The sequence below is a fragment of the Molothrus ater genome, chromosome 23 (genome assembly GCF_012460135.2).
Source record: "Molothrus ater isolate BHLD 08-10-18 breed brown headed cowbird chromosome 23, BPBGC_Mater_1.1, whole genome shotgun sequence".
NCBI classification, from domain to species: domain Eukaryota; kingdom Metazoa; phylum Chordata; class Aves; order Passeriformes; family Icteridae; genus Molothrus; species Molothrus ater.
Window position 1 is genome coordinate 7,655,796 of NC_050500.2, and position 27,063 is coordinate 7,682,858.

Genomic DNA, 27,063 nt, shown 5'->3' on the forward strand with positions numbered 1-27,063 from the left:
TCCTCTTCCAGCCCACAGCACCCCTCCCTGGGAGCCTACAAACATCCTCTAGGCTGTTCCCCGTCCCTGTGGACCCATCCCATGGATGCTCCTGCTTTGCAGGGAAGCATCCTTCACTTGTGGGAGGCTTTCTGGAGCAAGGGAGGTGGTGACTAGCTGAGCATCTCAGTGCTGGTCCCCCTGAAGCAGCTGGGGTGTCCCCTATCCTCACTGCAAGTGGTGACAGCTCTGTGCAGCCCAGTGACAATTACAGGCGAGGAGATGGATCACGGAAAGAGGGATTTTTATTGTCCGGGGGAAGCGCACACTCTGAACATAAAAGGTAAACCCTGCCCCACCATCCCCACAGCCAGGAGCAGCCTAGGGACCCCACACTGCAGGATCTGACTCATGAACCACCTGGAAAGGGGCCATCTGGCAGCTCCCAGCCTCAGATCCTGCAGCCCACCTGGCTGGGGTTGCCCAGCAAACCCCAAGGACACAGGTGTGGCACTGCTCTGACCTCTGCTCTCACCAGCATGTCCATGACTGAGTCCCAAATGTTGGGAAGAGAGGACAGGGCCAGCACCAGCCCCCTGTGCTGCAGGGCTTGGATGAGCTTCATCACATGCTGGCTGTGGGGAGGGAGTGTGCCAGGGCTGAGTGCGGGATGTAGGGTGCAATACAAATGAAACAACACATTGCATCTGTCCCCCTCACAAAAAGCTTCCATAGGAAGAAGTAAAATACCCGCCATAGTCAGAGAATCCATCAGCACACAAGTGCTCTGCATGGAAAGCCAAGCCAGCCCTGGACAGGCTGGTTTAGCCAGGATTATTGCAGCTGAGAAATGGCTTCAACCCACCCCCCACCCCCTTGTGCCCCAACAGGCCTGGCAGGAGCAGCCCTCAGGCCACATCCCACCAGCACCTGCACTGGAGTGATGCTGAGTTTGCTGTGCCGTGGGAAGGACAGGCTGCTGTGGGTCAGGCTGGACCCTGCAGGGAGTGAGGCTCCTCTCCAGTCTCTCTGCCCTCCTGTCACCCCCCAACCCAGCCATGCTCCCAGCAGGTGTTTTTTGCAGTGAGTTCAGCCCCACAACTGAGGCTTCTGTGCTTTGAGACCATTTTGTGTACCTAACATCCTACTTCAGTAAAACAGCTCCCAAACCCATAGAAAATTGTATTTACACCAAAAGGAAACTCCCAGCCCACAGCCTGCCCCACTCCCCAGTTCATCTGCACCTCTGCACCCAGCTCAGCCTCTTGGACCAGCTCCACACATCTTTGGAGGCCACTGCTCAGCACCAGGCAAGCTCACCTGGATGAGACAGATGCTCCTGTGGAGGACAGACCACTCTCCCAGACACTGGGGTCACCAACAGGGAGATCCTGTGCCCAGAGCCTCTGTCCCCAGCCATAGGACGCTGTGATTGCAGCTGGAAACACGGCCAGGACCCCTCCTCTGCAGGTGATCCAGCAGCCCTGGGCACTGGCAGCCAGGTGATGGCACAGCTCCTGGGTTTCTCTAGGACAGTATAAGAACAAAGAAGAGCTGTTTCTCTATCCCTCTATCATGTGCTCCCATGAGCACACTCTCCCTTTCCTCTCTGTTCTGGGGGAGGCCAGGACGATTCTGCTGGTAGAGAAACCTGAGCTTGTGGCCCTAGAAAATATGCCTGGGCTGCCTGGAGGGCTGTGCTGGATCCATGGAGTAGTGCTGGTGGCTTAAAGAGGTGGAGAGTGTCCTGCAGCACTCCAGGGCTTCTTGAGTCTCCAGGCAGAAGTCCCTGGACAACTCTCCTCCCAGCTGGGAAGGATGGTCTGAAGGCAGAGCTGGGTGCTCCTGGCACTGCCACCTTGTTTTCTGTCCCCTGGCCTCCTGCTCTTGGTGGAGGTGGACCATGAAGTCACCTTCAGGCTGGTGCAGTTCGGGAGGCCCAGGCTGGAGTGTGCTGGGAGGTGCAGGGAGCAGGGCTGTCTCTGCTGTGTGCAGTGTGTGGAGCCTGCTCAGTTCAGAGATCCCAGGAGCTCCCCAGCTGCCTGATCCAAAGGAGCTGTGTGCCATGGCAAGCCCAGCCCACTGCTCCTGGTTATTGCTGATGTGTCTGATGCCCCTGCACCTGCAGGAGCAGCTGGACCATCCTACTGGGTGAAGGGGTTGTCTCCTGTCCTGCATAGTTGTGGGGAGACCCCCAGTCCCACAGGGAAATAGCAGAATCATGATGTGTCTGCTTGGAAGGCTGCTCCCCCCTTCACCTGGGGGAAGGAAGCAGCAGGACCACCAAGGTATCTGGAATACCACGTTTCCACCAATGCTGAAATCACAGAGATGCTGGCAGGGCTCCAGCTCCTGGCGCCCCTGTTCCTGCTCACCACCCTGCAGCCCCTTTGCCAGGGTAAGTGTTAAGGAATGCCTGATGCAGCTCTGCAGAGCTTTTGGTCAGAGATGCCTCCTGGGGCCATTTGTGTTCAGCAGCTGGGATCTCATGGCCTGGATGCTGCTCAAGATCTTCTTCTGGTGGCCCATCATGGTGATGCCCAGACTCCGAACATCCCTGGAGAACAAAGACACTGTCAAAGACACCTGAGCCAGGCCCCAGGGAGACAACTGCACCCATGGAGCAGCCCAGGAGCCTGTGCCTGGCTCTGCTCCACCTGCACATCAGCACAAGGCTGGTCCTGCCGAGGCTCCATGGACATTCTCCCAGGGACAGACAGACTGCCATTTTCTTGGACATGTCCTCCTGACAAGGCTGCTGTGACAGCCCTGTGGGAGCAGGAGCAGGATCAGTCCTGACAGGCTCGTAGGTGACAAGATCAATGCTGTGAAATTGGATTCAGTTTTAGTGAGATGCCCTCAGATAACCCAGTCAGAAGGATGGATGATGAGCCTTCCCCATTCAAAAGATTCTCTGATGTGCATGACAAACAAGGATCACTATCAGCTCAATCCCAGAGCAAAGGCCCCATGTACAGCTCCGATCAATACACTTGACAACTCTCTGTTTGTGTCTCTCTGCCTTCCCTTTCACTGCCACAGGAACCACTGTCCAGCAGCTCTCTGCCTTTGGAGAGGGAACAAGGCTCCTTAGAGGCTGAACAGGCTGTCACTCCTGGTAACAGCAAGGGATGAGAGATGTAAGCAGATATAAGGGCAGGAGCTGGCATAGTTGCCTTCTTTTCTGGTACTGCTTGGATGCTCCACCTTGGAAACTCCCAAGACAGGTGGGAAATCAAGTTCCTTACAGCAGGAGGGTGATGAGACACATCTTCTCCAGCTCTATCTACTTAACCCACCCTTCGTAATGTGTGAATGACCTTCCAGTGATGTCTCCCTCCTGGCTGCACTGAGCAGGGAGCCAGTCCTGTGCACAGGGGTCTGACAAAGCTCCAAGGTAATGCCCAGCTAGGATTGTTTCCCAGTGATCCTAGAGAAGCTGTGCAGAATAGCACAGCCACACTCTAGTCCAGAGGTGCCTTTTGCAGGGAAAACAAAGATGAGAAGCACAAGGAGACAGCAACCTCTTGCGTGACCCTGCTCTGACCAGGAGGCTGGGTTAGCAACCCAACCTGGAGCACCTTGCAACCTGAATTACCTCCTATGGGCCTATGGTGACATTGGAGAGCCACCATAGAGCACTGGAGGTGACTTGGAGCTCACAGCCTCTCAGTACAACTCGCACACCTTCCCTCAAAGCTCAGTGAAGCCTTGGACATTGTCCCAGGTCTCACCGCCATGTGCCTGGAGATACCTCTCCAGCACCAGGGACCAACCAGGCCAAGCCAGCAGAGGCAGGAGGTCACTGTTTGGGGCTGGGGGGTTGGTGTGGGCCTGGGCACACCCAGACAGCGCTGTTTGCTCCCTGATACTCACTCGAGGTTCATGTGCATCACCATGCCCAGGGAGGAGTACCCAGCCATGGCGAAGTTGTCCCGGTAGTGCCCCAGGCGGATGGAGTCCAGCCAGTCCTCCACAGTCAAGCAGCTGCTCAGGTCCAGGAGACCCCTGTCCAGGCGTGTCTGGGTGAACCTGGGAGCAGAACAGAAGGGGTTAGACAAGAAACGTTGGTCCAAGGTGAGCAGGCTGTGAGGGCCACCTGAATGCACCTATATAATCAGGAAAACATTAAGGTTGGAAAAGCCCTCTAACATCATCAACTCCAACTGTTGACTCAGCACTGCAAGGGCTACCACTATACCATGTCCCCAAGTGCCACATCCACACCTCCAGGGCATCCATGATGACTTCACCACTGCCCAGGGCAGCCTGTGCCAGGACCTGACCACCCTTTGTGTGAAAAAAAATTTCCCCAATATCAAACCTAAACCTCCTGTGGCACAACTTGAGGCCATTTTCTCTTTTCTGTCCCTCATTCCCTGGGACCAGAGGCCAACTGCTGCCTGGCTGCCCCCTCCTGTTGGGGAGTTGTGGAGAGCCAGAAGGTCCCCCTGAGCCTCCTTTTCCCCAAGCTGAGCCCCTCCCAGCTCCCTCAGTCTGGAGCCAGGGTGCTCCCGACCCTTCCCCAGCTCTGAACACGCTCTACCCCTCCATTTTTGTCTTGTCATGAAGAACCCAGAACTGACCCCAGGATTCAAGGTGGGGCCTCACCAGTGCCCAGCACAGGGGGGAAATCACCGCCCTGGTCCTGCTGGCCACATTATTCTAGATGGCACAGCTCTCCCTTGTTCTCCTGCCCACCTGGGCACACAGCTGTGACACAGCTGATCTGCAGATCATGCAGAGCAGCACAGACAGAGCCCTAGCAGGCAGGTAAAGGCAGGGATGCTGCTGCATGGGCACTGCTGCACTTTGTTGGCCTTGGCATAGGGATGTCGTGGTGGGAGCAAGGGGATGAAGTGCAGGAAGTTCCTCCCTACTCACCACAACCTCTGTCCACGGGCCCCGTGCACATCCATGCTCCCAAGGGCAGCCATCGCTGCTACAGCCAGTCAGAACTGCAGCCCACATGCTCTGAGCAGTGTCAAGTCATTAGGCCCTGCTCACAGTCATTAGGCTCCCTGCTCCCTGGGAGCCCTCACCTGTTGATGGTGCCTGTGCACTTGAGGCTGTCGGGGTTGCGGATCAGCTTGTCCAGGATGCCGACAATGTGGGAGAAGCGAGGCCGCTCGCTGCGCTCCTTCTGCCAGCAGTCCAGCATCAGCTGGTGCAGGGGGCCGGGGCAGCCCATGGGGGCAGGCAGGCGGTAGCCTTCCTCCACAGAGGTGATGACCTGCAAGGAAGCCACAACTGCAGGGGGGCTGCACCCCCATCCCACTCCAGCCCCACCGATGGGAAGATCCATGGAAACTGCTGGGGCCGTGGAATGGGAAGCAGAGGGATGTGCACAAGCTCCATGCTAAACAAGTGAATGGCTGCCTGCAGGCTCTGTGCAGAGCTGGCAGTGGGCTGGACTGTAGCAGACCCCACAGAATTGTCTAAGACCCCGTGGAGGGCTGAGACTTAACAGTAGGGATTGCTGAGTCATGATGAGACAGCAAAATAAGCTCCTGTCTTCCACCTCTCAGACCCCAGCTTATCTCTGTAACCCCATAGGTCACTTTCCCCTAACCCTTACTATTGGACAAGTTTGGATCCCTCTGTACCCTATAAAAAGGGGCTGTTTTAGCCCATTCAGCAGAAGAGCCGTCGCCGGAACCCTTCACAGACCCCTCAATAAACCATTGCTGTGGAACGCCAGGACCTCTCCTTCTCTCTTGTGTCTGCTTCTCCCCCTAGCCCTCTGGGACCTTAGCAAGCAAGCAAAGAGCTGAAATCATAAGAGAGCTGATAATCACTAAAGAGCTGAAATCCACTAAGCTTGCTTAAGGTAGCTGTGGCTATGAGTGGCCTGGGTATTTGGGATAACTCTGTCTCCAAGAGGGATTGAGCTATCCGGATAGGACTGCCTTGCTTGGGGACAAAGCCTGCTCTGCAGGCAGGGGAGACCTTTACTGGACATCACACACGCACAGGAAATCAGTGTTATGACAAGAGAGTTGTTTAGTGGTCCAGTGGCCTAAAATACTGCAGCTTCCCTCCAGGAGACAAGCCATAATGGCTGCACTCACACTCAGTTTTTCTACAGCTGGGGTGTGGCACTGGTTGGCAAGGCTGGAGGAAATGCTGCTTGAAGAAATTTTGTGGAGGAGGTAGTGTAAGCCACTGCATTCATGCCCTACTGTCACCAAAGCCACCACAAAATAAAAAAAAAAAAAAAAAAAAAAATAGGAAGAGAGGGGGCTCCCAGCACAGTGGGGCATTTATAGTACTCATAGGTAAAAAAAGGAGTCCTGTTGTTCTGCAGAGCCGAAATACTAATTTTACTGCCTCCTTTTGAAAATTTTGCCCTCAGGTTGTGGTCAGGATTATAACCTACATTTCCCTTCAGATTTTATGCTACTCTTGAGGTGAGAATGGTTCCACACAACTCAGACAAGCCCAAAGCCTACAGCTGGGTGGTGCTAGCCTGAGGCTCTCAGCAGCCTCATTTGGAAGGGATGGATGCCCAGCAGTGGAACTGGCAGGCTGGTCCAGTGGGGCTGCAATGATTCTAGGAAGCCCTGACCCCTCCCAGGGACTGGAAAATGTGGCACAACATAAGCTGACTCTCTCCAGCCAGCAGAAAGGCAGGATTGTGGACAGCCACAGAGCACACAGCCAGTGTGGCAGTGATCTCCCTGCCTGCATCTGTACTGGGAACTTAAGTCAGTGTCCCCAGGAATGGGGCAGAAAGGCCAGCAGGTAAGTCCATATATGAGCTCTGGTCACTCTTGGGTGCCACAGGACTGCAAAGGCAAAGGCTGTGCAGTGCAGGGATGGAGTGCTGTCAGCACAGAGGGGACATGCACCCTGTGCAGAGCCCTGGGAGGATGTGAAGAGAGGCAAGAGCTGATCCTTGGGCCCCTGCCAGGCTGGCTGGGAGGGCAGGAGGAGGGGCAGTTGGCAGCGCTCACGTCGCGGTTGGTCATGTTCCAGTAGGGCCGCTCGCCGTAGGCCAGCACCTCCCACATGACAATCCCATAGCTCCACACGTCGCTGGCCGAGGAGAACTTGCGGTACGCGATGGCCTCGGGAGCCGTCCAGCGGATCGGGATCTTCCCCCCCTGGAAAAGGAGCGAGAGTGGAGGCTCAGAGCAGGCAGGGATCAGCATCCTGAGCTCTGCAGATGGGACAGCTCTTGGACAAGCTGGGGTGGCATCTTCTAAAAAGGACTGAGGAAGTAATCTGCCCAAAAGAAGCCCAGGGGTGTATGTGAAGGACAACTTCAAGGTGTTTCCAGCAGAGCAAGGAGAACACTGTGCTCTTTTACAAGGTCTTCATGCACAGTTTGGTTCCCCTGTGCTCAAGAGACAAGGAATTCAAAGTGATGAAGAGGAGCCCTGGGCTACCAGAGCACACAAGCACAGAGCTAACTCTGTGTGCAAGCAGAGAGCCTGACCTGAGCAGACAGGGAGAGTGATGGGATGTGCTCCCTGTCCTTCCCCGCTTTGACAGGCAAGGACTGAAAAGGCAGATGCATTCAATTAAAGGACCATGCTGACAAAAATCAATATATGGACTAAGAATGCTTTTAAGTTGGAAATGTGGTTGCCAGCCATCTGAAGAGTAAAGTTGCAGCATAGGGGACATTGGGTGGGCTTCCCAGAGCCCTGGGGCAGGAATGGTGTGCCACCACCATTCAGGGATACCTGTATAGGGAGAGCTGCCTCTACCCAGCTGAGTCCTGCCTGCTCTGGCATATCAAATGCCATGATAAGGCATATCACATGCCATGATAAGGACTGAATATGAACAATGAGTCTTTTGGGAGAGTTCCTTGGGTGAAGCAATATCCTGAGCATGTTGAAGACAACACAGAGAAATACAAGTTTCTGAACACAAAAGAAACCGCATTTGTGGGGTACCCTGACTGAGACCTCACCAGAGATCTGACTCTGGCACTGCATCCTTGTGGTTCAGCTCTACCCACACTATGCACTATCCAATCTTCTTCCAGAGCAACCAGCTCTGGTGGGTTTCACTGCACCAAGGTACCTCAAAGCACCAGAAACCAAGCAGCAGGAACCTTGCCCAAAGTTAAATTATCTGGAATTACATGCTGTTTCTTGAGACACCAGAAGGGGCAGATTAATGCATAGACACACACACACACAGGGAGCCCCTCTGGCTCAGCTTCTCCACTTTGCTGAAGCCAAGCAAAGACCATGGAGGGCCATGTTCTTTAGGCTGGGCCATGGTGCACTCATTCCTCAGAGCTACAGCTACTCTGGGACATGCTCAGCATCAGCTACCCCAAAGGAACCTGAAGCTCTTTCTGCTTCTGTAGTTGTGGTCTTTCTGACAAATGATGCTTGGACTCCTCTGCTGCCTCCAAACTGGCCTCCATCAGGAACAGTCTGTCCACCAGATGTGTTCCAGGGGAGGACACCAATTCTTTTCATGGCTAGAGAAGAGCAAAGAGAGCTCAATTTATTTAACATATTCTATGTATTTCATGAAAATGTATTTCATTTTGCTCCTAATGACCTCCCATGGAGGAGGACATCAAGAAACAGAGCTGCCAGGTTGGCCAGAAAAATCTCAACAGGGCTTCACAGACAAAAGTGTCCTGCATGAAATAAAACCACAGGCTGCAAAATCAATTCCCACCTTTTCCACATCCATGAATGAGACAGAGTCACATGGAAAAACCAGTGTGTGGCCACAATGTTGAAGGGTGGACCAGAACACCCCTATGGATTGATGGCTCTAGGACAACTGCAGAGTGGATGGAGCTACACAGCCTAGGGAAGGACTCCAGTGGAGACACAGAGGCCACACACACCCATGGGAACAGTTGGCTGGGGATGTTTGATAACTCCCTGTCCTGCCATCCTGCTGCTCTTTGTTCACTGCACACTCAGTTCTGGGATGTCCCCGTGTCAAGGACAACGCTTTAAGGCTCAGGAGCTCTTTGGGTTTGAACTGCTGGCTCAGATATGAGCAGGAAGTGACATCGCCATTCCTGCCCTACCTATTCTGACTTGAGAGTCTCTGACTTTTCCATGTGTCAGAGGCCTGGGGCAGCAACCAGCAGCAGGGACCAGCTCTGTGAGCCACCCACCGTGGTGGTGTAGGCAGCGTCGGGGTCGTCCTCCAGGATGCGGGAGAGGCCGAAGTCAGACACCTTGCACACCAGGTTGCTGTTGACCAGGATGTTGCGGGCAGCCAGGTCCCGGTGCACGTAGCCCAGGTCAGACAGGTACCTCATGCCTGCCCCAATGCCCCGCAGCATCCCCACCAGCTGGATGATGGTGAATTGCCCATCGTGTTTCTGGAAAGGAAATAACCCAGAGTTCGCTTGTGGTGCTCACCACCATCCTGCTGGTGCTCCTGTCATTAAGCCAGCTCCCAGTGCCTCTCATCTTTGGCTTTGTACATCCTCTGACCCCACTGCCTCCTGCTTGTGCCCCTGCCCACTTCCTGCCCTCTCAGTGCCTGTGACATCTGCTCAGGCTGTTGTCCCTGCTTTTTCAGTGTCACTTCAGGGAGTCAGACACAATGCCTGGAGCCTGTGTCTGCTGGAGAGGTGAGAGCCCAGCACCCACAGCTCTCTCTAAAACAGGGGTTTCACTGGCTGTGAGGCTGAGGAGCAGGAACCAGCCCCAGGGGATGTGCAGGGAATGAAAATACAAACTCGCTCCTTACCCTGAGGAAGGTGTCTAGCGAGCCGTTCTCCATGTATTCAGTAACAATCATTACCAATTTGCCTGCAGAAAACAAGGGAGGTCAAGTTAGCAGAGAAGTCACCTTCCTCCAGGAAGCCCAGTGCCAGGTTTTCACTGGGAGAGACATGAATTCAGGTCTGTGGGTCTTCTGCAGCCCCTCAGACTGGTGTCACCCCTGCACTGGGCAGGACTGGCCCAATGATGGGGATGTGGCAACAACCCAGACAGGTATCCCTCCCTCCAGGTGCTATTGACATGGCTAGGTCAGTTTCGTTACCCTGCTGGAATTTGCATGCCATTAGTGTGAGGCTTTGCATCAGAATGTGCCTTTTTGGAGGAAGACTTCAAATTATGATTCAGTACAGGCAGCCTTTAAAATAAATGCCTTTGAGTAGGACATCTCCCAAACCAACAATGATCTGGAGCATGCTGCAAAGCACGATGTGGAACTGCCATGGGGAACTTTGTTCTGGAAGAGAAGGCAAGGGGATGGCTGTCCCAGGTAAATGCAGAAATCTGAAAAGCCACTGGGGCAGTGAAGGATGGAGTGCACCCAAAGTGAGCCCTGACCCACATCTCCCAGGTTGCCTGCAGGGAGATGCATCCCAGCTCTGCTCTGCCATACACTCCCTCCCCTGCCAGCCACGTACTCCTGGTGACCACCCCCTCCAGGTGGATGACGTTGGGGTGGTCGAACTGTGCCATGATGCTGGCCTCACTCAGGAAGTCCCGCCTCTGCTTCTCTGTGTAGCCTGCCTTCAGTGCTTTGATGGCCACGGGAATCTCCCTCTTCCCTGGCAGCTTCAGGCGGCCGTAGCACACCTCTCCAGATTCCCCTGCAAGGCAAGGGAAAGTGGGAGCATGGAGAGCTCCTCAGCTTCTTGTGCTCGCCCACCAACACCATGAGTCATCCAGTCTATCAGCATACTCACAGCATGCCTCAGTCCCTCTGGGTTTCAGCCTGGATTTCGATCCCCTCCAACCCCTCCACAATTTAATCCTCTGAAAGGATTGATCAGCTCTTGTTTCTAGTTCAGAAAGGGTGGGAACATATGAAACCACCTCTCTCTGGTGCCTGTCACTGAAGGCAATGGGCCAAGGGCAGTGATTACAATGGCATCATTCCTCTGGGTTCAGTGTCAGGCAGCAGCTGGTGAAGTTCCAGCTCCAGCTCTGCACTGTCCTTCTCCAAAAGTCCCTGTTCCTATGTAAAATTCCCTTTTGTTCTGAAAATGTGCCATTTTGCTTGCAATTTCATTTGCATCTTGTCATCCAGGTTTTTTCATGGGTGCATGTTGGGACACCCATGGGGACAGGCTGAGCCATCTGCTGTGTCAGCCTGAGCCACCAGTCCCACACCTGCTGACAAGCAACCCCCTGCACCAGGCTGCTCCAAAGGGTTTATTTCACTCCCCCAAACCCCCACTCTGTCCAAGGTTTTGATCTCACAAGGCTCAAGAGCAGATGAAGCCCCGCTGAGCACGGCTCTGATCCCAGCGGGCCAGGGGCATGGCTCAACCTCAGAGTATGGATTTCCCTGAACAGACACCAAGCCAAGGGGCAGCTGGCCACCAGCACTCACCAGACCCGATGACCTTCTCAATCTTGATCCGGGAGGCCTCTATTTCACGGGTGAACTCATGCACAGCTTGGCAGGGGTCCTCGTATGTGTGGGGGTCCACATAGAACTTGGACTCAGGGAACTTCACTGCCGGGTTGCAAAGTGGAGAGAGGAGATCAGCACTCTCAGGCAGCCCTGCTGGGAGGAGGGACACCAGCCACAGGGCAGAGGGTGGGCAGGGGCAGGACAGGCTGAGGAGCCATGGAGATGCAGCACAAGGAACCCTAAGTCACGCTTTGGTGCAGCAGGGTCCTCAGAGCAGTTCAGGACCTGGCTGCCCAGGTGTTCTCCACATGATTGTCCCACTACCCCACTCCTGCCCCTGGCCTGCTGCTCTCTGGCATGATCCTGCTGCACTCTCAGTGCACAGTGTTCAACATTCAACCCTGTTACCAGGATGCCCCTGAGATCAGATCGCCCACTCAAGTCTCCTAAGACACGTTCCCAGAAGGAGGCAAGATACAAAGACCTTCCCCCTGGAAACCACAGCACTGCCAGGGGGTAACAGTCCATCTCTGTCCATCCATGGGGCTGGAGTTCTTCCCAGAGAGTGTCCTACCTTGCCCATTCTGATAATGCATCTTCTCCTCATCAGAGTCCTGGAAAGCCTTGCTGTACCCACAGTGCCTGCCACAAGAGGACAAGGGTCAGAATAGAAGCCCCCATCCCTCACTCCCACAAGCATTCCAAAAGCAGGGTAGAAGGCAGTGCATGCTGGGGCTGTGGGCAGGCAGAGAAAACACTTGGCCATCCACCAGCTGCATCCCTGCATCTCACTGGACTGACACTTTGGTACTCTCCAGGTGCTCTCCAAGGCTTGGCAGTGCTAAAAGCATGTGAGCTCCACGTGCCTGGTTCAGCATGCTCATACAAAGCACACAGTCTCCCTTGGATCTGTCTGCTGTAGAAAAGATCTCTCCACCCCTGACCTGCCCACCGGTCCATCCAGTCACCTCTTGTACTGGTAGTGGTTCTGGTACTGGTATTGCTATTGCTCGTGCTACTGATATTCCGTATATCATATATTATAATATACACACTGATTTATTACTATTCAGCCTGCTGGCATGAGGGGAAGATCTGGAGGCTGGCTCTGCCTCAGGGAAAGTGGTGACCCTTAAAAGAAGTCCCTTGGCTGCTTATTAACCCTGGACCTATAGATGCTCTGGACAAACTGAAAGGAGAAAAGTTGTGCTCAAGTTCTCCCCTCCCTCCTTTCCCTGCTGGAGACCTCCAGGAAACCTCACTATCCTCAACAAAACTCTTACCTCTTCTTGCAGATCAGAACCACCAGCAAGGTGACAAGGCCAGTGATGAGTGACAGGCAGATCCAGACAATTGTCATCGTGTGGTACCGGAGAGACACTGGAAAAAGTGGGGTAGGAAGGGGCTGAGCTGGAATTCACTGCTGAGCTCAGGCACATACCCACCCCATGGTCGTCAAAGACAAAGTCTTGGGCTGACAATGCAGTAATGGCCTTCAAAGATGAAGCACTGTCCCACCTATTCCCAGTTTTGAGCCTCTCCCAGTGTACAGGGACTATTTACATGTGGGGAAGTCAAGGAGAGATCTGAGAAAGCCATAGTGACACAGCAAACGGGTACAGAGAGGAGACTGGAGCCTCAGGACCTCTGCAGGTCTTCCCTGGCCTAACTGCTGCATCCTTCCTCCCTTTTCTTTCTAATGTATAAGCATAGAATCACAGAATCATTAAGGTTGGAAAAGACCTCTAAGGTCATTGAGTCCAGCGATTAACCCAACATGGCCAAGGCCATCACTTAAACGTATCCCCAGGTGCCATATCAACAGATTAATCGAGCACTTCCAGGCATGGTGACTCTACCACTGTCCTGGGCAGACTGTTCCAGTATCTTCTTTCAGTGAAGAAATATTTCCTATTATCCAACCTGAACCCTGTTTCAACTTGAGTCTGTTTCCTCTTGTTCCAAACATGTCAGGAATGCAACCTCAAGCAGTCCCTGCAGGCTGAAACACTGGGGGGATGTGCCTTCAGGTCCCCTCCCTGTGTGGCAGAGGAACAGTGGCCATGGAGAAGGGCATCACCAGCCCCAGGCTCCCTGCCCCACACTTCCCACACCCACACCTGCACACACTCACCTGGCTTCCCCGTTTCCACCTCCACGGTCTGACTGAACCTCCCGCAGCCGGCAGAGGTGCGAGCCCGCACCTGGAAAATGTAGCGAGTTGCAGGCTTGAGCCCAGAGATGGTGGCAGTGGTGCTCTTGGATTTCAGAGTTGAGTAGCTCTGCATTTCCTTGTCCTGGGGAAAATCAACAACAAAACCTTCTCTGCATTAGCACGGCAACCACACGGTCTTCCAAAGAAGCCCCTTGTGCAAGGCTGGCTGATAGCAGGGGCTTTCTGAGAAACAAGCTCAGTGTTACCTTCTCATAGTACTTGATCTCATACTCCAGGATGATGCCGTTGGGCTGGTCCGGCTCTTGCCACAGCAAGGTGACACTGTTCTGGCCTGTGCTCTCCTGATGCACCACCACCACCTGTGATGGGGCTGGGGACCAGACAGGGGGTTAGGTGCCTGCTGAGGGGGGGGCAGCAGGAGACAGCAACAGAGAAGGGTGGAACCAGAGGCCCAGACAGGACTCCTGACTTAAACCAGGTTTCTGGTCTAATTAAAGCCATGTGGAGATGAGTGCTGTGATGGGGATTGCAAACAGGCTTTTCCTTGTTTTGGCTGCATCAGTCTCTTTCCCATGGAGTAAGGAAGCTCTGAGAAGATGAGAGAGGAGGGCCCTGTCCCAGCACAGGCAGGAGGGGACACGGGTGATTAGCTGTGATCTGGAGCCAGAAAGGAGAAGGACCAGTGTGGTTGCAGGTCATGGAGAGTGTGGAGGCTGGTGGGCTGACACAAAAAGGGTCCATTACAGTTCCTTGGATGGACAGACCCTAAGTTGGAAAAATCTCTGCTGTACAAGGCAACTGAGCAAAGCCTCTTCCAGGATGCTTTGCTGTGTATGCAAATGTACCCCAGTTCTACCTCCCTGGTTGGCCTGTTGGCCTCTCCGCCCCTTTTTCCTTATATGTATATGCCCTAGAATGTTCTCCTTCCCTGCTTTACCCATTGGCCCCATATGGCCACAGTGTCCAGCCCCCTTGACCCTATTGGCTGCCACCCCTTGTCCTGCCTCCGTACTGCCCTGAGCCCTCAGCCCATTGGCCCTGATGCTCTGCTTTGCCCTCTTTGTCCCCCATATTTAAACCTGGACCCTCCACTGTTCTTTTATCTTTGTTCCTGGACCCCTTCATGCATGGCTGGAATAAACCTCTTCCTCAGAGCTCCATGCAAAGACCCTTTCCACTTCTTTGTCATTGGTGTTTCTAGAATAGCTATGTGAAGTGTGTGCTGGAGTGATGGTGTGTGTTTGTGTGTGCTGCAGTTACTGTGTGTGCTGGAGTGATGGTGTGTGTGTGTGTGTGTGTGCTGGAGTGATGGTGTGTGTGTGTGTGTGCTGCAGTTACTGTGTGTGCTGGAGTGATGGTGTGTGTTTGTGTGTGCTGCAGTTACTGTGTGTGCTGGAGTGATGGTGTGTGTTTGTGTGTGCTGCAGTTACTGTGCGTGCTGGAGTGATGGTGTGTGTTTGTGTGTGCTGGAGTGACTGTGTGTGTGTGCTGGAGTGACTGTGCGTGTGTGCTGGAGTGACAGTGCATGTATGTGTGTGCCTGTGCCACCAGGCGAGCAGCTCCGTTACTGGAGACGTTTCTGGAAGGTCGGGCACCACTGCCACTCGCGCCGGTGCCAATGGGCCAGCGGCTCACAACAGGAGATCCCTACTGCACAAGAAGTCCCTTCTTGTTCTACCTGTGGTAAAGGGAGAAGGGCAGGGGAAGAGGGAAAGGGGAGATGATGAGCATGGTCAGGGTCTGAGCAGCAGTCTAAAAGTGCCTGGGGGTGCTCTACTGCCCTGGGATATTTGTCATCTTCCCAGTTCTGAGCTGGGAGCCTGTGAATCTGTTCTTGTACCTGTAGGCATACCTGAACTGTAGCTGTCACAGCTGAAGGAACCAACTCACCAGCCTCTTTTCCTACTAGGAAAATAGCCACTGGGATTTCCCCAGAGTGTAGTGGGTGCTGTGATGGCCAGGTGCAGCCATAGGCTCTGACTCATGAGAAGGTTTTGGGCCCCACTTGTGAGCTTCATTGTCAGGTGAAAAATGGGACGTGGCAGCTCTGGGGAAGACAGAGCTGCAGTGGCCATGGCTGCAGTGCAGGGGTGTTGCCAGAGCAGCACAGAGACCAAAAGAGGCCACAGGGACTGCAGCAGCAATTTTAGCTCTTTGGGGCTGGCTCCTCTGAGAAGCAGAAAATGCTGCTGGTACAGAGCACCCTGCACCAGATGGGGAGATGGGACAGGGTGGGATGGTGGGAATCAGTTAAACTGCATGAGCATGGGCAATGCTTTTTCTCCAAACAGCCCAGGGAATCTGTGCTGCAGCTGCCTCAGCCATTGGGGCTGGGGGGACAAGGGTGACAGCAGCCAGGAGGTCCCCCCATGCAGTGTTGGGGTCCCTCAGCCCCCTGGAGGGCAGGGGGCTCTGCCACATGCAGCAGCTGGAGCACAGAAGCTGAACTACTAAATTCCCAACCCCACTGCTTTCACAGCACCTGCTCAGAATCCATTTTGCAACTGAATGGTCAAAATAGGAATACTCAGCACTTCCTGAGAGCATATCCGTCTGAGACATCAGGATGAGGCAGCTCATCAGCACTTGGAGGGATTGTGAGGGATCAAGCCAGCAGGACTGAGCCATTTCCACGTGCTGCAGAAGTGCTACAGGCTGGCATTAGTGACGAAGGGACTTGTTCTCATGCCAGCCATGAACTAACCAGCAAGGCTCCCAAGTTTCTCCCACTGGTACCTCTGCCACAAGACCAGAAGGGGCTCAGCATCATGGGAAGTTCTTGTGGGCTCATGCAAACTGGGAGGACTGGCAACGAAGGTCAGTCCCTGCCCTGATCTCTCTGCTGACAGTGTGCTCCATTGAAAAATGCTATGGAACAAAGTCCTGTCCTACCTGGGCTAGAGCACTGCTCAGAGGAATTTCCTGAGGAAAGATCATTTTGCAGTGAGGGATTTGCAAAGGTGAGACGTGCATAAGAGAGACTTTTCCCAGCAAACATTGCTGTCATTTGCCAGGGCCTGGCACTGGTGTGAGATAAGAGCAGAGTATGAACTGCTGCCTGGCCCTTGGGAAGGGACAAAAGGCTGGAGGATCAGCCTGAAATATTCATACTCTCCTTAGTGCTACTGTCAATAAACAAGTATTCTCTGTGTCCCCTGTCTCTTGCAGAAAAGGAGCCTCCAACAGTGTCTGCAAGCTGAAGTGAAGGGAATGGAGAAGGGAAAAGGACCCCATGAAGCAGAAGCAGAGTAGGGTAAGAGTTACCTTGGGCAGCAATTTATCCCCATCCCATTCCAGTTCCCTGAACCCACCTCCAGCAGCATAGAGGACATGGGACCCATTTCTTGGCTGTCCCAAGCCCATCACCAAATCAGCCCCTCACTGCTAGAGCAGGTTCTGGCTCCTGCAGACACCCCCTGGAGCAATGATGGAGCAACATCAGCATCACCCCGCAGGCCAAGTCTGGAGGTGGGTCTGCTCCTCCTACCTGCCTGGTTTGTCGTGATGTTGGCCACCGCGGCTCTCCTGGACTCCAGGCTGAGGTCGGAGACGCCGTTGACAGCCTCCACCCAGAAGGAGTAGTTGGTGTGTGCCAGCAGGTTGGTGACGGTCAGTGCTCCCTGCACCAGGCTCATCTGCTGCGGCACGAAGCGGATGCCGCTGCCGCAGGCCTCGCACGGCCCCGCGGCGCCCGCGCAGCGCCGGCACCGCACGTTGTACACGACATCTGCACGGCCGCCCTTGTCCAGCGGCGGGCCCCACTCCAGCGTCACCGAGGTGCCGTTCACACTGGAGATCAGGTTCACCGGAGCAGAGGGGGGCCCTGCAAGAGAGGCGGGGATTCAGGCAGAGCAAGGGCTGCTGGAGTATTGAAATGGTGGAATGTGGGACCAATGGATGTCGGAATCCAGGACATTCCTCTGGCTACCCTGGAGAACTCGAGACCCTGGCAGGGGCCTCAGAGACCTTGGCATGGGGTCAAAAACACCTGTGCCTTTGATTTTAGCCCATGGAAAAAGCTACCAACTTTGTATGAAGATGTATAAGCCACAAGAGTTTGAGTAGAATGATAGTGAATTTTCCACAGGGTGGAAAAGTAGAATTTTGGGGTTTTTAGAATGGGGGTTCACAAGGAAAGATGGAGGAATCTGGGCGTGTTCTGTCTTTCTCCTTCTTCTTAGCCTCCATCTTCTGCTGTGATGGTGGCACTTTTGGATTGGTTTAGAGACAGACTGTCTAACATAGGGGATAGGTATTGGAAAATTATTGTAAATAAAGTACATGTAGTTTTTAGTATAAAAAGATAACACCACCCTGAGGCGGTCAGTGTGCCACAAACTGACCTGCCAGACAAATCTCAGCAGGTCAGAGAAAGAATGTTATAGATAAGGAAAAAGAAACAACCTTGAGAACGAGAGCCAAGGAATCCCGTCTTCTTCTTTGGTCTCGGGGCTGGGAAAAAGAGACTTTCTAACACCTTGGGGTCATCTCGACACCAGAGACCCCATCAAATGGAGATGTGCCTTGGGCAGCAGGACCTGAGCTCACAAACACTGCTGCAAGGGACACAGAACTGCCCAGAGCAGCGAATGTGCTGGACACGAGACAGCAAAGACACAGGCAGGGCACAGGGTGAAATGCCCTGGAGGTAAAACCATCAGGATCAGGATGCCAAATGCCAGACAGCAAGAGGTGGTGTTAGTTCTGGGGGAAGCAGGAAGCAATGGTGAGGCATGAAGATTTGTGGGGAGAGCCACAGTGGATGAGCTGGATATGCTCACCTAAAGGGAAAGGTGAACTCACATTTCCTTGCCAGACTAATAAACTTGGGTGGATATTCCTTAGGGAAATACAAGTCAAGTGCTGCTTATCCCTCCTTCACTCTGGCCTCAGCTAGCAATGCCACACCTGTCTGTCCTCCTGGACCAACTGCAGAAAGGAGGACACTCCCTGGGATGTCCTTGTCCTCTTTTAATAGCACTGGGCCCCTCAAAGCAGCATATTGCAAAGCTGAGCTGAGACCATATGACAAACTCTGGTGTCACCCACAGAGGAGAGCACAGCAACACTTGCACTGACCCCATGGCTTCCTAGGGGTGTTTGACCACCCAGTGCACTTCTAGGAAAAGAAAGCTGGGGTGGGAGTCAATCACTTCTCCCAGGTAACAAGTGACAGGATAAGAGGAAATGGCCTCAGGCTGTACCACAAGAGGGTTAGATTGGGTATTAGAGAAAATTGCCTCAAAGAAAGGACGGTCAGGCTTTGGAACAGGCTGTCCAGGGAAATGGTGGAGTTACCATCCCTGGAAGCGTTCAAACAAATGTGTGGATGTGGCACTTGGGGGCATGGTTTAGAGGTGAGATGGTGGTGGTGCTGGGCTGATATATGGACTTGACAAACACAGAGACTTTTCCAACCTTAACGATTCTGTGACTCTCTGACCCTGGTCAGCGGCGTTTGGAGAGCAGCAGGATGGGGCTGACACAGAGGCAGTGAGGGAGTGCAGCTAAGGAGGGCTCTCAGCTCACATGCCAGACAGATACTTGGGGTTGTAGGGCTGGTGGAGCACCTTGGGCAGCAGGTACAGGGCCTGGGGAGAGTGCTGGGCTCAGGCAGGAGCAGCAGCTGCGTCCGAGGATGTGACACTGCCCCAGTGCAGCACAGTGGGCACAGGACAGCCAGGGTTACTTAGGGGTTACTCAGAGGCTACTCAGGGGGTACTCAGGGGGCACTCAGGGGATACTCGGGGGTACTCAGGGGATACCCAGGGGGCACTCAGGGGATATTCAGGGGGTACTCAGGGGGCACTCAGGGGATACTCAGGGGGCACTCAGGGGATACCCAGGGGGCACTCAGGGGATATTCAGGGGGTACTCAGGGGGCACTCAGGGGATACTCAGGGGGTACTCACGCGTGCAGGCGGCCGAGGGGGGGTCCTGCACGGCGCGGTAGAAGCTGCTGTCACAGTGGCACACACGAGCTGCCCGGCTCTCCGAGTGGCTGTGCAGGGGACATTTGGCACACAGCTGGTCCCCAGGGGCTGATTTGTAAAATCCCAGCTGGCAGGCTGCAGGGAGAAGGGCACAGGTCAGAGGGATGTGCCTGGATGAGGATCATCCCACAGCTCAGCAGATCCCACCAGCACAAAGCTCAGCTCTGCTCTCATGTAGTGCACAGCAAACCAGCCTTTCTCCCCTGCACCTGGGCAAGTCCCCTCCAGCTGCTTGTCTGGAAACTGGGCTCTGTGGAAGCTTCTGTTCCCCCAGCTGCCATCCTGACACCCGTTCCCCACTGCTTCACAAACAAACTTGGGTGCCTCTGCTGTTCAGGAGCTGCCTGCAAAGCTCCAGGTATTCTTGCCCCTGTGCCTGCTGTCCAGCACTGTCTGCCCTCAGGACAGAGAGCATTGCAAGGATCAAACTGTGGAAGCACTGGAAATCTATTGGCAACTATTCCAAAATACCATTTATGGGGCAAATTTACAACACAATCCTCGCTTCATGGTGATTGCCACAAACACTGGCTATGCCCAGGTTCCCAAAAGCATCTATGTGGGAAGTTTCAGAAATTAAATTTTCCACATCTGGAACGTGGTACATGTCCCTCTGTAAGACCCTGGGGTGCTGCCACACAGAGCAATAAGTTTTCTTACACAAAAGGATAGGGAAAGAGCCTCTCTGGTTGCATAGTACAGCAAAAAGGCACTGCACGCCTGCTGCCCTCCCTCTGGAGGCAGAGGGAAATTCAGGCCAAATGAGACAGCCTTGGAAAAAAGTTTTTTTCTGACAATACAACCTGCCTGCAGTTCCTCTGCCTCCTCCTGATACAGGAGCTCATCTCACACCCATTGCTCTGCTTCATCCTACCCCTTCTCCCAGCTGCCCCTCAAGTAGATCATTTGTCACACAAACAAACAGCTTGTCTCTCGTTAAAAATCGATTTCTTCAAGAGGGACATGTGGCACGTCAGGTATCTGTCTCGGGGTGGAAGGATCTGCCCTCTCCTGCAGACTTAGATTCCAAATAAGGGAAAGCAGGCTCTGTCTGGGTCCCTGTGCTCATGAGGTACTTTTAGGACCAGTTCTAGTGATTCAAGGATTATTCCTGACTCTGACTCATCTCTGTTTTTCCCACTGAGGTAGTAATACCTTCATTTTCTCATCTTTACCTCCAGTGGCCAGATTTGCGTACAGCCTCAATCTTTGCTTTCAGGCATGTAAAAGGGTTTTTTGTGATCCAGCATCCTCAGTGGGCTGTGTGCCTCCATGCTGTTTGTTCTGTTTCAAGGTGCTGATTTGTTTTCTTATTAATAACACTCCTTTCCTTGCCACAGATCTCCCTGGACTGATGCTACCAGCATATTCCACCTCTCACACACTGTACAGTGACACAAGGGCCTTTTTATAACTGAGCCACTCTAGTAATGGCAGCTGAAGGCAGTGCTCCAGTCACGTATCCCTGGTGTGGGGAGCACTTGCTGGTCCCTCTCTGGGCTCTGTCACCAGTTTCTGTGGCACTTTTACACCAAATGCTTTGTTAACAGCAGCAGTGATACCACTGACAGGATGCACGTGCTGGATGTGCCAGAGGTGGTGGCACAGGCTGGTGTCACACCTTGGTTCAGCAAAGACCAGCAGTTCCAGACTTTGTTCCTAAATTTCTGCTTCTGCACTCCCCAAAGGGCATCAGGGCAAGGAGTAGAAATGCCCAAAATTGGAGATGCAAGGGAAGGCAGATGTGAAATTGCAGCAGCTTGGGGCTGGTTTTGTTCCTCAGCTCTTCTGGCACCTTTCACGTCCTCAAGTGCATCAGGAGAGGAGACAACACGGGGGATGCAGATTTTCAGGGGATTTCATGTCCTCCCAAGGATAGCCGGAGACATTTGGCAGGCTCTGGTGCTGACTGGTCCTGAGGATACCAAGAAATTCAGGACTCTGCCCTTGCCAAGTGGCCCCTGATGCAGCACCCTCCAGTCTGCATCATGTGAGCGCAGATACACCCTATTCTCATGTGGGGACAAATCTGGGGGGCAGCCAGATGGTGGGAAAAAACTGAACCAAATTCCCAAAATAAATCATAAAAAAGAAAATTTCCAGTTTTCCTGTGTGGGAAAGGATGAAGACACTGCATGAGCGCGGATGGGAGCTGAGCAATGGGACAGCCCCAGTCAGTGCTGGGCAGGTGCAGGACAGGAACTGCTGCCTTTAACTTGTGTGAATGTCCCTTGGACCTGCAAACCATCATCTCTACCCATGCAGCAACCAGCCACTTGTGGCTCCAGAGGAACTGGAGTGCTTCCCTCCACTGCTATTTAATTAAGGGCAGAGAAATCAGTGCTACCTCAGGTAGGAAAAGACAGGCAGCAGGAAGGATGGGAACACAAAGCACAGCAGATTTGCACGGAGCAATTGTAATCACTTAGCATTTAATGCTGTAAAAAACCCATTAATTACCTGTAGCAATGAGTCACAATTATTTTAGATGCATTCAAGGGGAAAATTATACTAAATGACAAATTACAGGTGAATTTGTGCACCAGGGCAGAGCCATCAGGAGCCAGCTCCCAGCACATGGACAGCATGAGCACGCAGGGAGGGCTGGGGAGCACCTGGTGCTGGGACAGGCACTGCTCAGGGGGTCATGCACTTCTGAGTGTCTCAGTGCTCACTTTTGAGGGAAGCAGGACATGTGCAAAGCCTTCAGGGGAGAGGGCACCAGCTCCAACCTGCACATAGTATGAGACACCTTCAGTACAGGATGCCAGGCATGTCCTGCTCTGGACTGAGCTCTCTCATGCCATGACAGTGACATGTGAAAGGCCAGGACCTCTCAAGTTAGCTCTGGGAAGAGCAAACAGCAGAGCCGTGACCAGTAGGAAAAATTCAATCAAATGCACCAGGTCTAAAACACACTGGGCTCCACAGCCGTGGTTGTGACACACACAGAAGCCTCCCAAGTCTGCAGCCATCCAGCAGAGAGGTGCAGAGTAGTTGTTCTGCTGTTTTCACGGCAGTCAACTATGGCCACCTGCCAGAAGTGCCCTCCCTGGAGCCCTGGGGAAGGTGAGGGTTTCTTTTACTCCTATTATTTTATGTGATAGACTCCTTTGCTCTGAATCTGAGGATCTCAGGTCCTGCCTCTTTGTGAGCCACCAGAAGTGCTGCAATGTCCCAGTGGCAGCCCCAGCTGCCCGTCCCTGCAGTTTGATCTCACATGCACGGTGGGACAGGAGCAGCCCTTCACCTGCCACTCAGCCCAAGACTTGTACACCTGCATTCTTCCTGCAGCCCAGGCACCCGGGTGATCCTGGTGTCACCAGCAGAGCCTACAAACCCCAGTGTTGAACCTGTGCTGGGCAGAGCACATCTCTAGCCCTGTATTGCACAGGTGAGTCCCCTGTGATCACTCCAGACCTGTCTGGGTCTATCCCGTGGGGCTTGCACTGATCCCCCCACCCTGCACTGCACACCTTGCCTGTTTTCCCAGCCCACCAGCCCCACTGTCATGTGTCACCTGCCCAAAGGACCCTGCAGCAGCAGGTTTGTCTCAGGAACAGTGAACGTGGAGGGCCCTGCCAGCCATCTGGAGTTCGGTCCATTTGTTTCACTCCCCCTCCATCCTCTGGGGACAGGACAACATCTGCTAATAAGCTGGCAGAGCTCAGGAGATGATGGATGGACCTGTCAAGGATCCGCTAGCAGGGAATGAGCTGCTCCTCTCCCTCTCAAGTGCTGCCTGGAAGCAGAGCTCTGCAGGTGGCCCTGGTGGGACCACCAAGGGCTGCTCCAGCAGGGCTGCAAATGCGAGCACTGCCCTCATGTCAGTCTCTCCTGGCTCTGTCCTCTGCCCAGGAGGTCTGGGCAGGGTGAGGGCATGGCTGAGGGTGACATGGGGCAGCTCTGTGACACTGGTGCCACCCTTCCTGACCCTTCAACAGATCTGGGCATCTGCAAGCAGCAGAAGAGCAGCCATGTATCTCCCTTTGGCCATGCTGGGAAGAGATAGAGATGGAAATAAAGGTGTCGCAGCCACTGTGACAGCCAGAGACAGGCACCAGTCCCAGAGCCCCCCAGGCTGCACAAGCCAGCACAGAAAATCCCAGCCTCCTTTCAATCCAGTTTCAGCATGATGCCTCAAATCTCAGCTCCCATATGACACAGACACTGAAACAGAAGCCAGTTATTCTCAGTCATGTCTTAAAATGACACATTTGCCTCATTGCCCAAAATCTTCTGTTTTAGCAGGGCTGTGCTCCCCTTTCCCTGCAATCCCAGGTCAGCCCAGGCTCTGTGGCCTGGAGGGAGTTTGGGGGCCTGGCTGGGCTGGTGCTCTCAAGTCATCTCCTGGTCCAGAGGTCATGCCTTGCCCTAGGGCCTGCTGGTGCTCACATACCCTCCTTGTGCTGCTTGTCTCCACTCTGCCTCAGCCCTGGTCACCTGTGGTCCCTGGGCACCACATTAGCCTGTCCACAGCCCCAGTACCACCTTGCAGCCCCTTTGCACAGTTCACAGATCTTCCCATCCCCAATACAACCCATCTCACCACTACACACCCCTGAACTTGTCTCCTATTGCCCCAGACTCCACCTCATATCACTTCCCCACTTCTTGGCCCTTCTTCCCACAATTAACCCACTTCACACCCCATTGTACCCCCGAGTCTTTCAGAGGGGGAAACAAGAGGAATTTTTTACCTATGAAAGCTTTGCAAAGCCAGAAGGACCCTGTGCTTGGGGCTCCCAGCAAATGGCACACACAGCAAAGGACACCCTCCATCCTTCTTGGTGATACCCAGATTTCACTGCCACCAGAACAAGTTATATTTAGGAGGGTCCTGGCCTTCCAAGTGGAGTAATTCCACTTGTAGTGCTGGGAAAACTAGAACTGCAGTTGCACAGACTGGCTGCATCCCAAACTAGAAATCTGCATGATGCTGCCATAGAAAAATCAGCAGGTCTTAGAGTCAGAATCACTTAGAACCACACCTCTAGCATAGAATTCCAGAATCCCAGAGCAGTTTGGTTTGGAAGGAACCTCAAAAACCATCGTGCTCCCCTGCCCTGCCATGGGCAGGGACACCTTCCACTAGACCAGATTGCTCACATCCCCATTCAGCCTGATTTTAGTACTGTTGGACACACACCTGACACTCTTCTCTTTCCTACATCTTAAAAAAATGAAAAATAAAAGCAGGAAACACCCAAGTCCCAGTTTGCTATGAGTGCTGCTCTGCTGCCTGGTGCAGACATCCCTCTGTGGGAGTGGAGGTGAGGCTGTGAAGACTTGTGTAGGTGAGACACCCTGACATGCTCAGAGCAAAGGCTTTTTTATAAAGCTTACCCAGGGAAAGGCTACAGCTTGCTGGAGTAGGATGGAAACAGGCAGCCTAGTGCCAGAATTAGAAAAAAGCTGTTTCCCAAACTCAGTCTTGTCAAAGAGTTTTAGACAGAAGTATCCAAAGCTTCTGAAATAACCCCACAGATTTCACCAGACCAGAAGCAAACCCAGAAAACGCAGTCTAGAGGAAGGGGTGTCACGCCTGAAGGGTGACAGTGCTGGAGGTAACTCTGTGTCCATTGCAAGGCATGAAAGAGGAAAGGACACACGGGACACCAAGAGCTTCATCCCATCTCTGGCAGGAGCTGGAGTGCAGTTTGGGGGGCATGTGAGCCCTTTCAGCACATCCATATGGCTGTGGATGTGTAGAGGGGCTCAGCTGTAAAATGAGGGTGCCCAGACATGCCAGGGCCAGCACAGCCCTTGGTCCCCTCTGCTGAGCTCCACCAGCCTTTGGATCTTTCTCCTTCCTGCAGAAGTGGCAGCAGCAGTTTTCAGAAGGGGAAGAAGCCCTGACACAAACAGTGTCATAAGTGGCATCTGGAGCTCCTGCCAAGGGCAGAACAAGTTTCTGGCAGGGCCCTCCTGCTCTGTGGGATGAGGAGAATCTTCTCCATGCAAGGCCATCTCACCAAACCTCTGAATGTGCCAGTGGGGAATTTGAGGTCCTTGCCCCGTACTGTGCTACACTATCTCCAGTGTAAGGACTGGTGCAAAATTCCAGGTCTTTCTTGTGTTCTGTGTCCTGACTCCCCAACAACAGCTTCCCAGGCACGTGCACACTGGAAATCCAGAGGAACAGCCTGTGTTTACCACCCAAAGGCAGCCAAGTTTTATGGAAGAGTTCAAAATAAAAATCCTCTGAAAAAAACCCACATTCCCAAACTGGTGAATGTCCTCATCCATCATAGCCCAGCTGCTCCTCACCACTTCTCAGAGGGACACAGAGACCTGCTAAGCACAAATAAAATTTGATTAATCCCCATCACTACCCTGAACTCCAGCTCACTATCATTCTCACCCTTCATTTCTGTCAGCACTGAAACACAGAAAACTCAGAGGAAAAGTGGCACACAAAATATTCAGCCAAGGACAAACCCTATATTGTTGTGTTGGTGAGATACAGTGGTGCTCTGCAGGCAGCTCCATCCTTTTTGTTTGTTCCTTAGCAGAAAAATAAGTGAACGGGTTCAGGTGCTGGGGTTCTGCTTTGTTTTGTTTTCCAAGCAAATGCAATTAGCCGCTGCATTTTAGAGGTGGGAGTGATGCTGGAGATCCTGGGATCACTCTGTCCTGCCTCCTGCCTTCTCCAGTGATCTCACTGGGCTGAATTAGCTACACACACACAGCCCAGCATCCCTGGGCTCCAAGCCTGAAGCCAGGTCTGTGACAGTGAGCTGGAGATCCTGGTACGAGACAAGTGTGAATCCAAGGGTCCCACCCCAAGGCTGGATAAGCCTCTACAGGAAAAAGTCTTTCCTAATGAAAAAAAGAAAGAGAGCAGGTTTAGATGGTATATTGGGAGAAATTCTTCCTTGTGAGGGTGGGCAGGCCCTGGCACAGGGTGCCCAGAGCAGCTGTGGCTGCCCCATCCCTGGAAGTGTCCCAGGCCAGGCTCGACAGGGCTTGGAGCAGCCTGGGACAGTGGAAGGTGTCCCTGCCAATGGCAGGGGCTTGGAAGGAGATGAGCTTTAAGGTTCCTTCCACCCCAAACCTTTCTATGATTCTGTGCTCCTAGATAGTCACAGCTTATGCATCTTGGAAGACAAACTGGCTTCTTTCTTTCTTTCTTGGGAGGATGCAGAGCTTTGGGATAACCAGGAGGTGACATGATCTCACCAGCAAGTATTCCCTGTATTTTACAGAGCACCTGATGGCCTTGCAAACCACAATGAAAATCTTATAAGTCACCAACTTTTTTTGATTCTGTTGCCTGGAATCACAGAAAGGACTTTTGCATAACTCCCATAGCACCACTTTGGAACTGTTTCTGCTCCTTGCATTGGAAGCTTTGTCTTGGTACACTCATGGCAGAGCCCCTCTGTGTGGGACACCTGGGGCATTGGTGCCACCAGCTCTGGGTACCAGGTGCAGCCTGGTACCAGACAGCAGGCAGAGGATGCTGCAGGCAGGTAAGGCTGTGGCTTGGGCCTACCATGTGTGTGCTGGGACTTGCACAGAAATTCCTCTTGAAATCCACTCCATGAAAACTGAAACATCTTCCAATATGTTTGCTTGGAGCTGCCATAACAGGAT

The 27,063-nt window shown here is 53.3% G+C and overlaps 1 protein-coding gene across 1 annotated transcript in view; it reads right to left on the reverse strand.

The window, feature by feature from the left end:
• Positions 1–266: 266 nt before the first annotated feature.
• EPHA8 (EPH receptor A8) overlaps positions 267–27,063 on the reverse strand; it is a 54,322-nt gene continuing 27,525 nt past the window's right edge. The window contains exons 4-17 of the mRNA XM_036396378.1: positions 19,384–19,539; positions 16,959–17,294; positions 13,717–13,841; positions 13,430–13,592; positions 12,579–12,675; positions 11,870–11,937; positions 11,272–11,397; positions 10,340–10,525; positions 9,670–9,731; positions 9,086–9,295; positions 6,936–7,085; positions 5,022–5,212; positions 3,856–4,011; positions 267–2,536 (exon numbers count right to left, since the gene is read on the reverse strand). Coding sequence (XP_036252271.1) covers positions 2,422–2,536; positions 3,856–4,011; positions 5,022–5,212; positions 6,936–7,085; positions 9,086–9,295; positions 9,670–9,731; positions 10,340–10,525; positions 11,272–11,397; positions 11,870–11,937; positions 12,579–12,675; positions 13,430–13,592; positions 13,717–13,841; positions 16,959–17,294; positions 19,384–19,539 — 2,141 coding nt within the window. The 3' untranslated portion in view covers positions 267–2,421. The remainder of the gene's footprint in view (positions 2,537–3,855; positions 4,012–5,021; positions 5,213–6,935; positions 7,086–9,085; positions 9,296–9,669; positions 9,732–10,339; positions 10,526–11,271; positions 11,398–11,869; positions 11,938–12,578; positions 12,676–13,429; positions 13,593–13,716; positions 13,842–16,958; positions 17,295–19,383; positions 19,540–27,063) is intronic.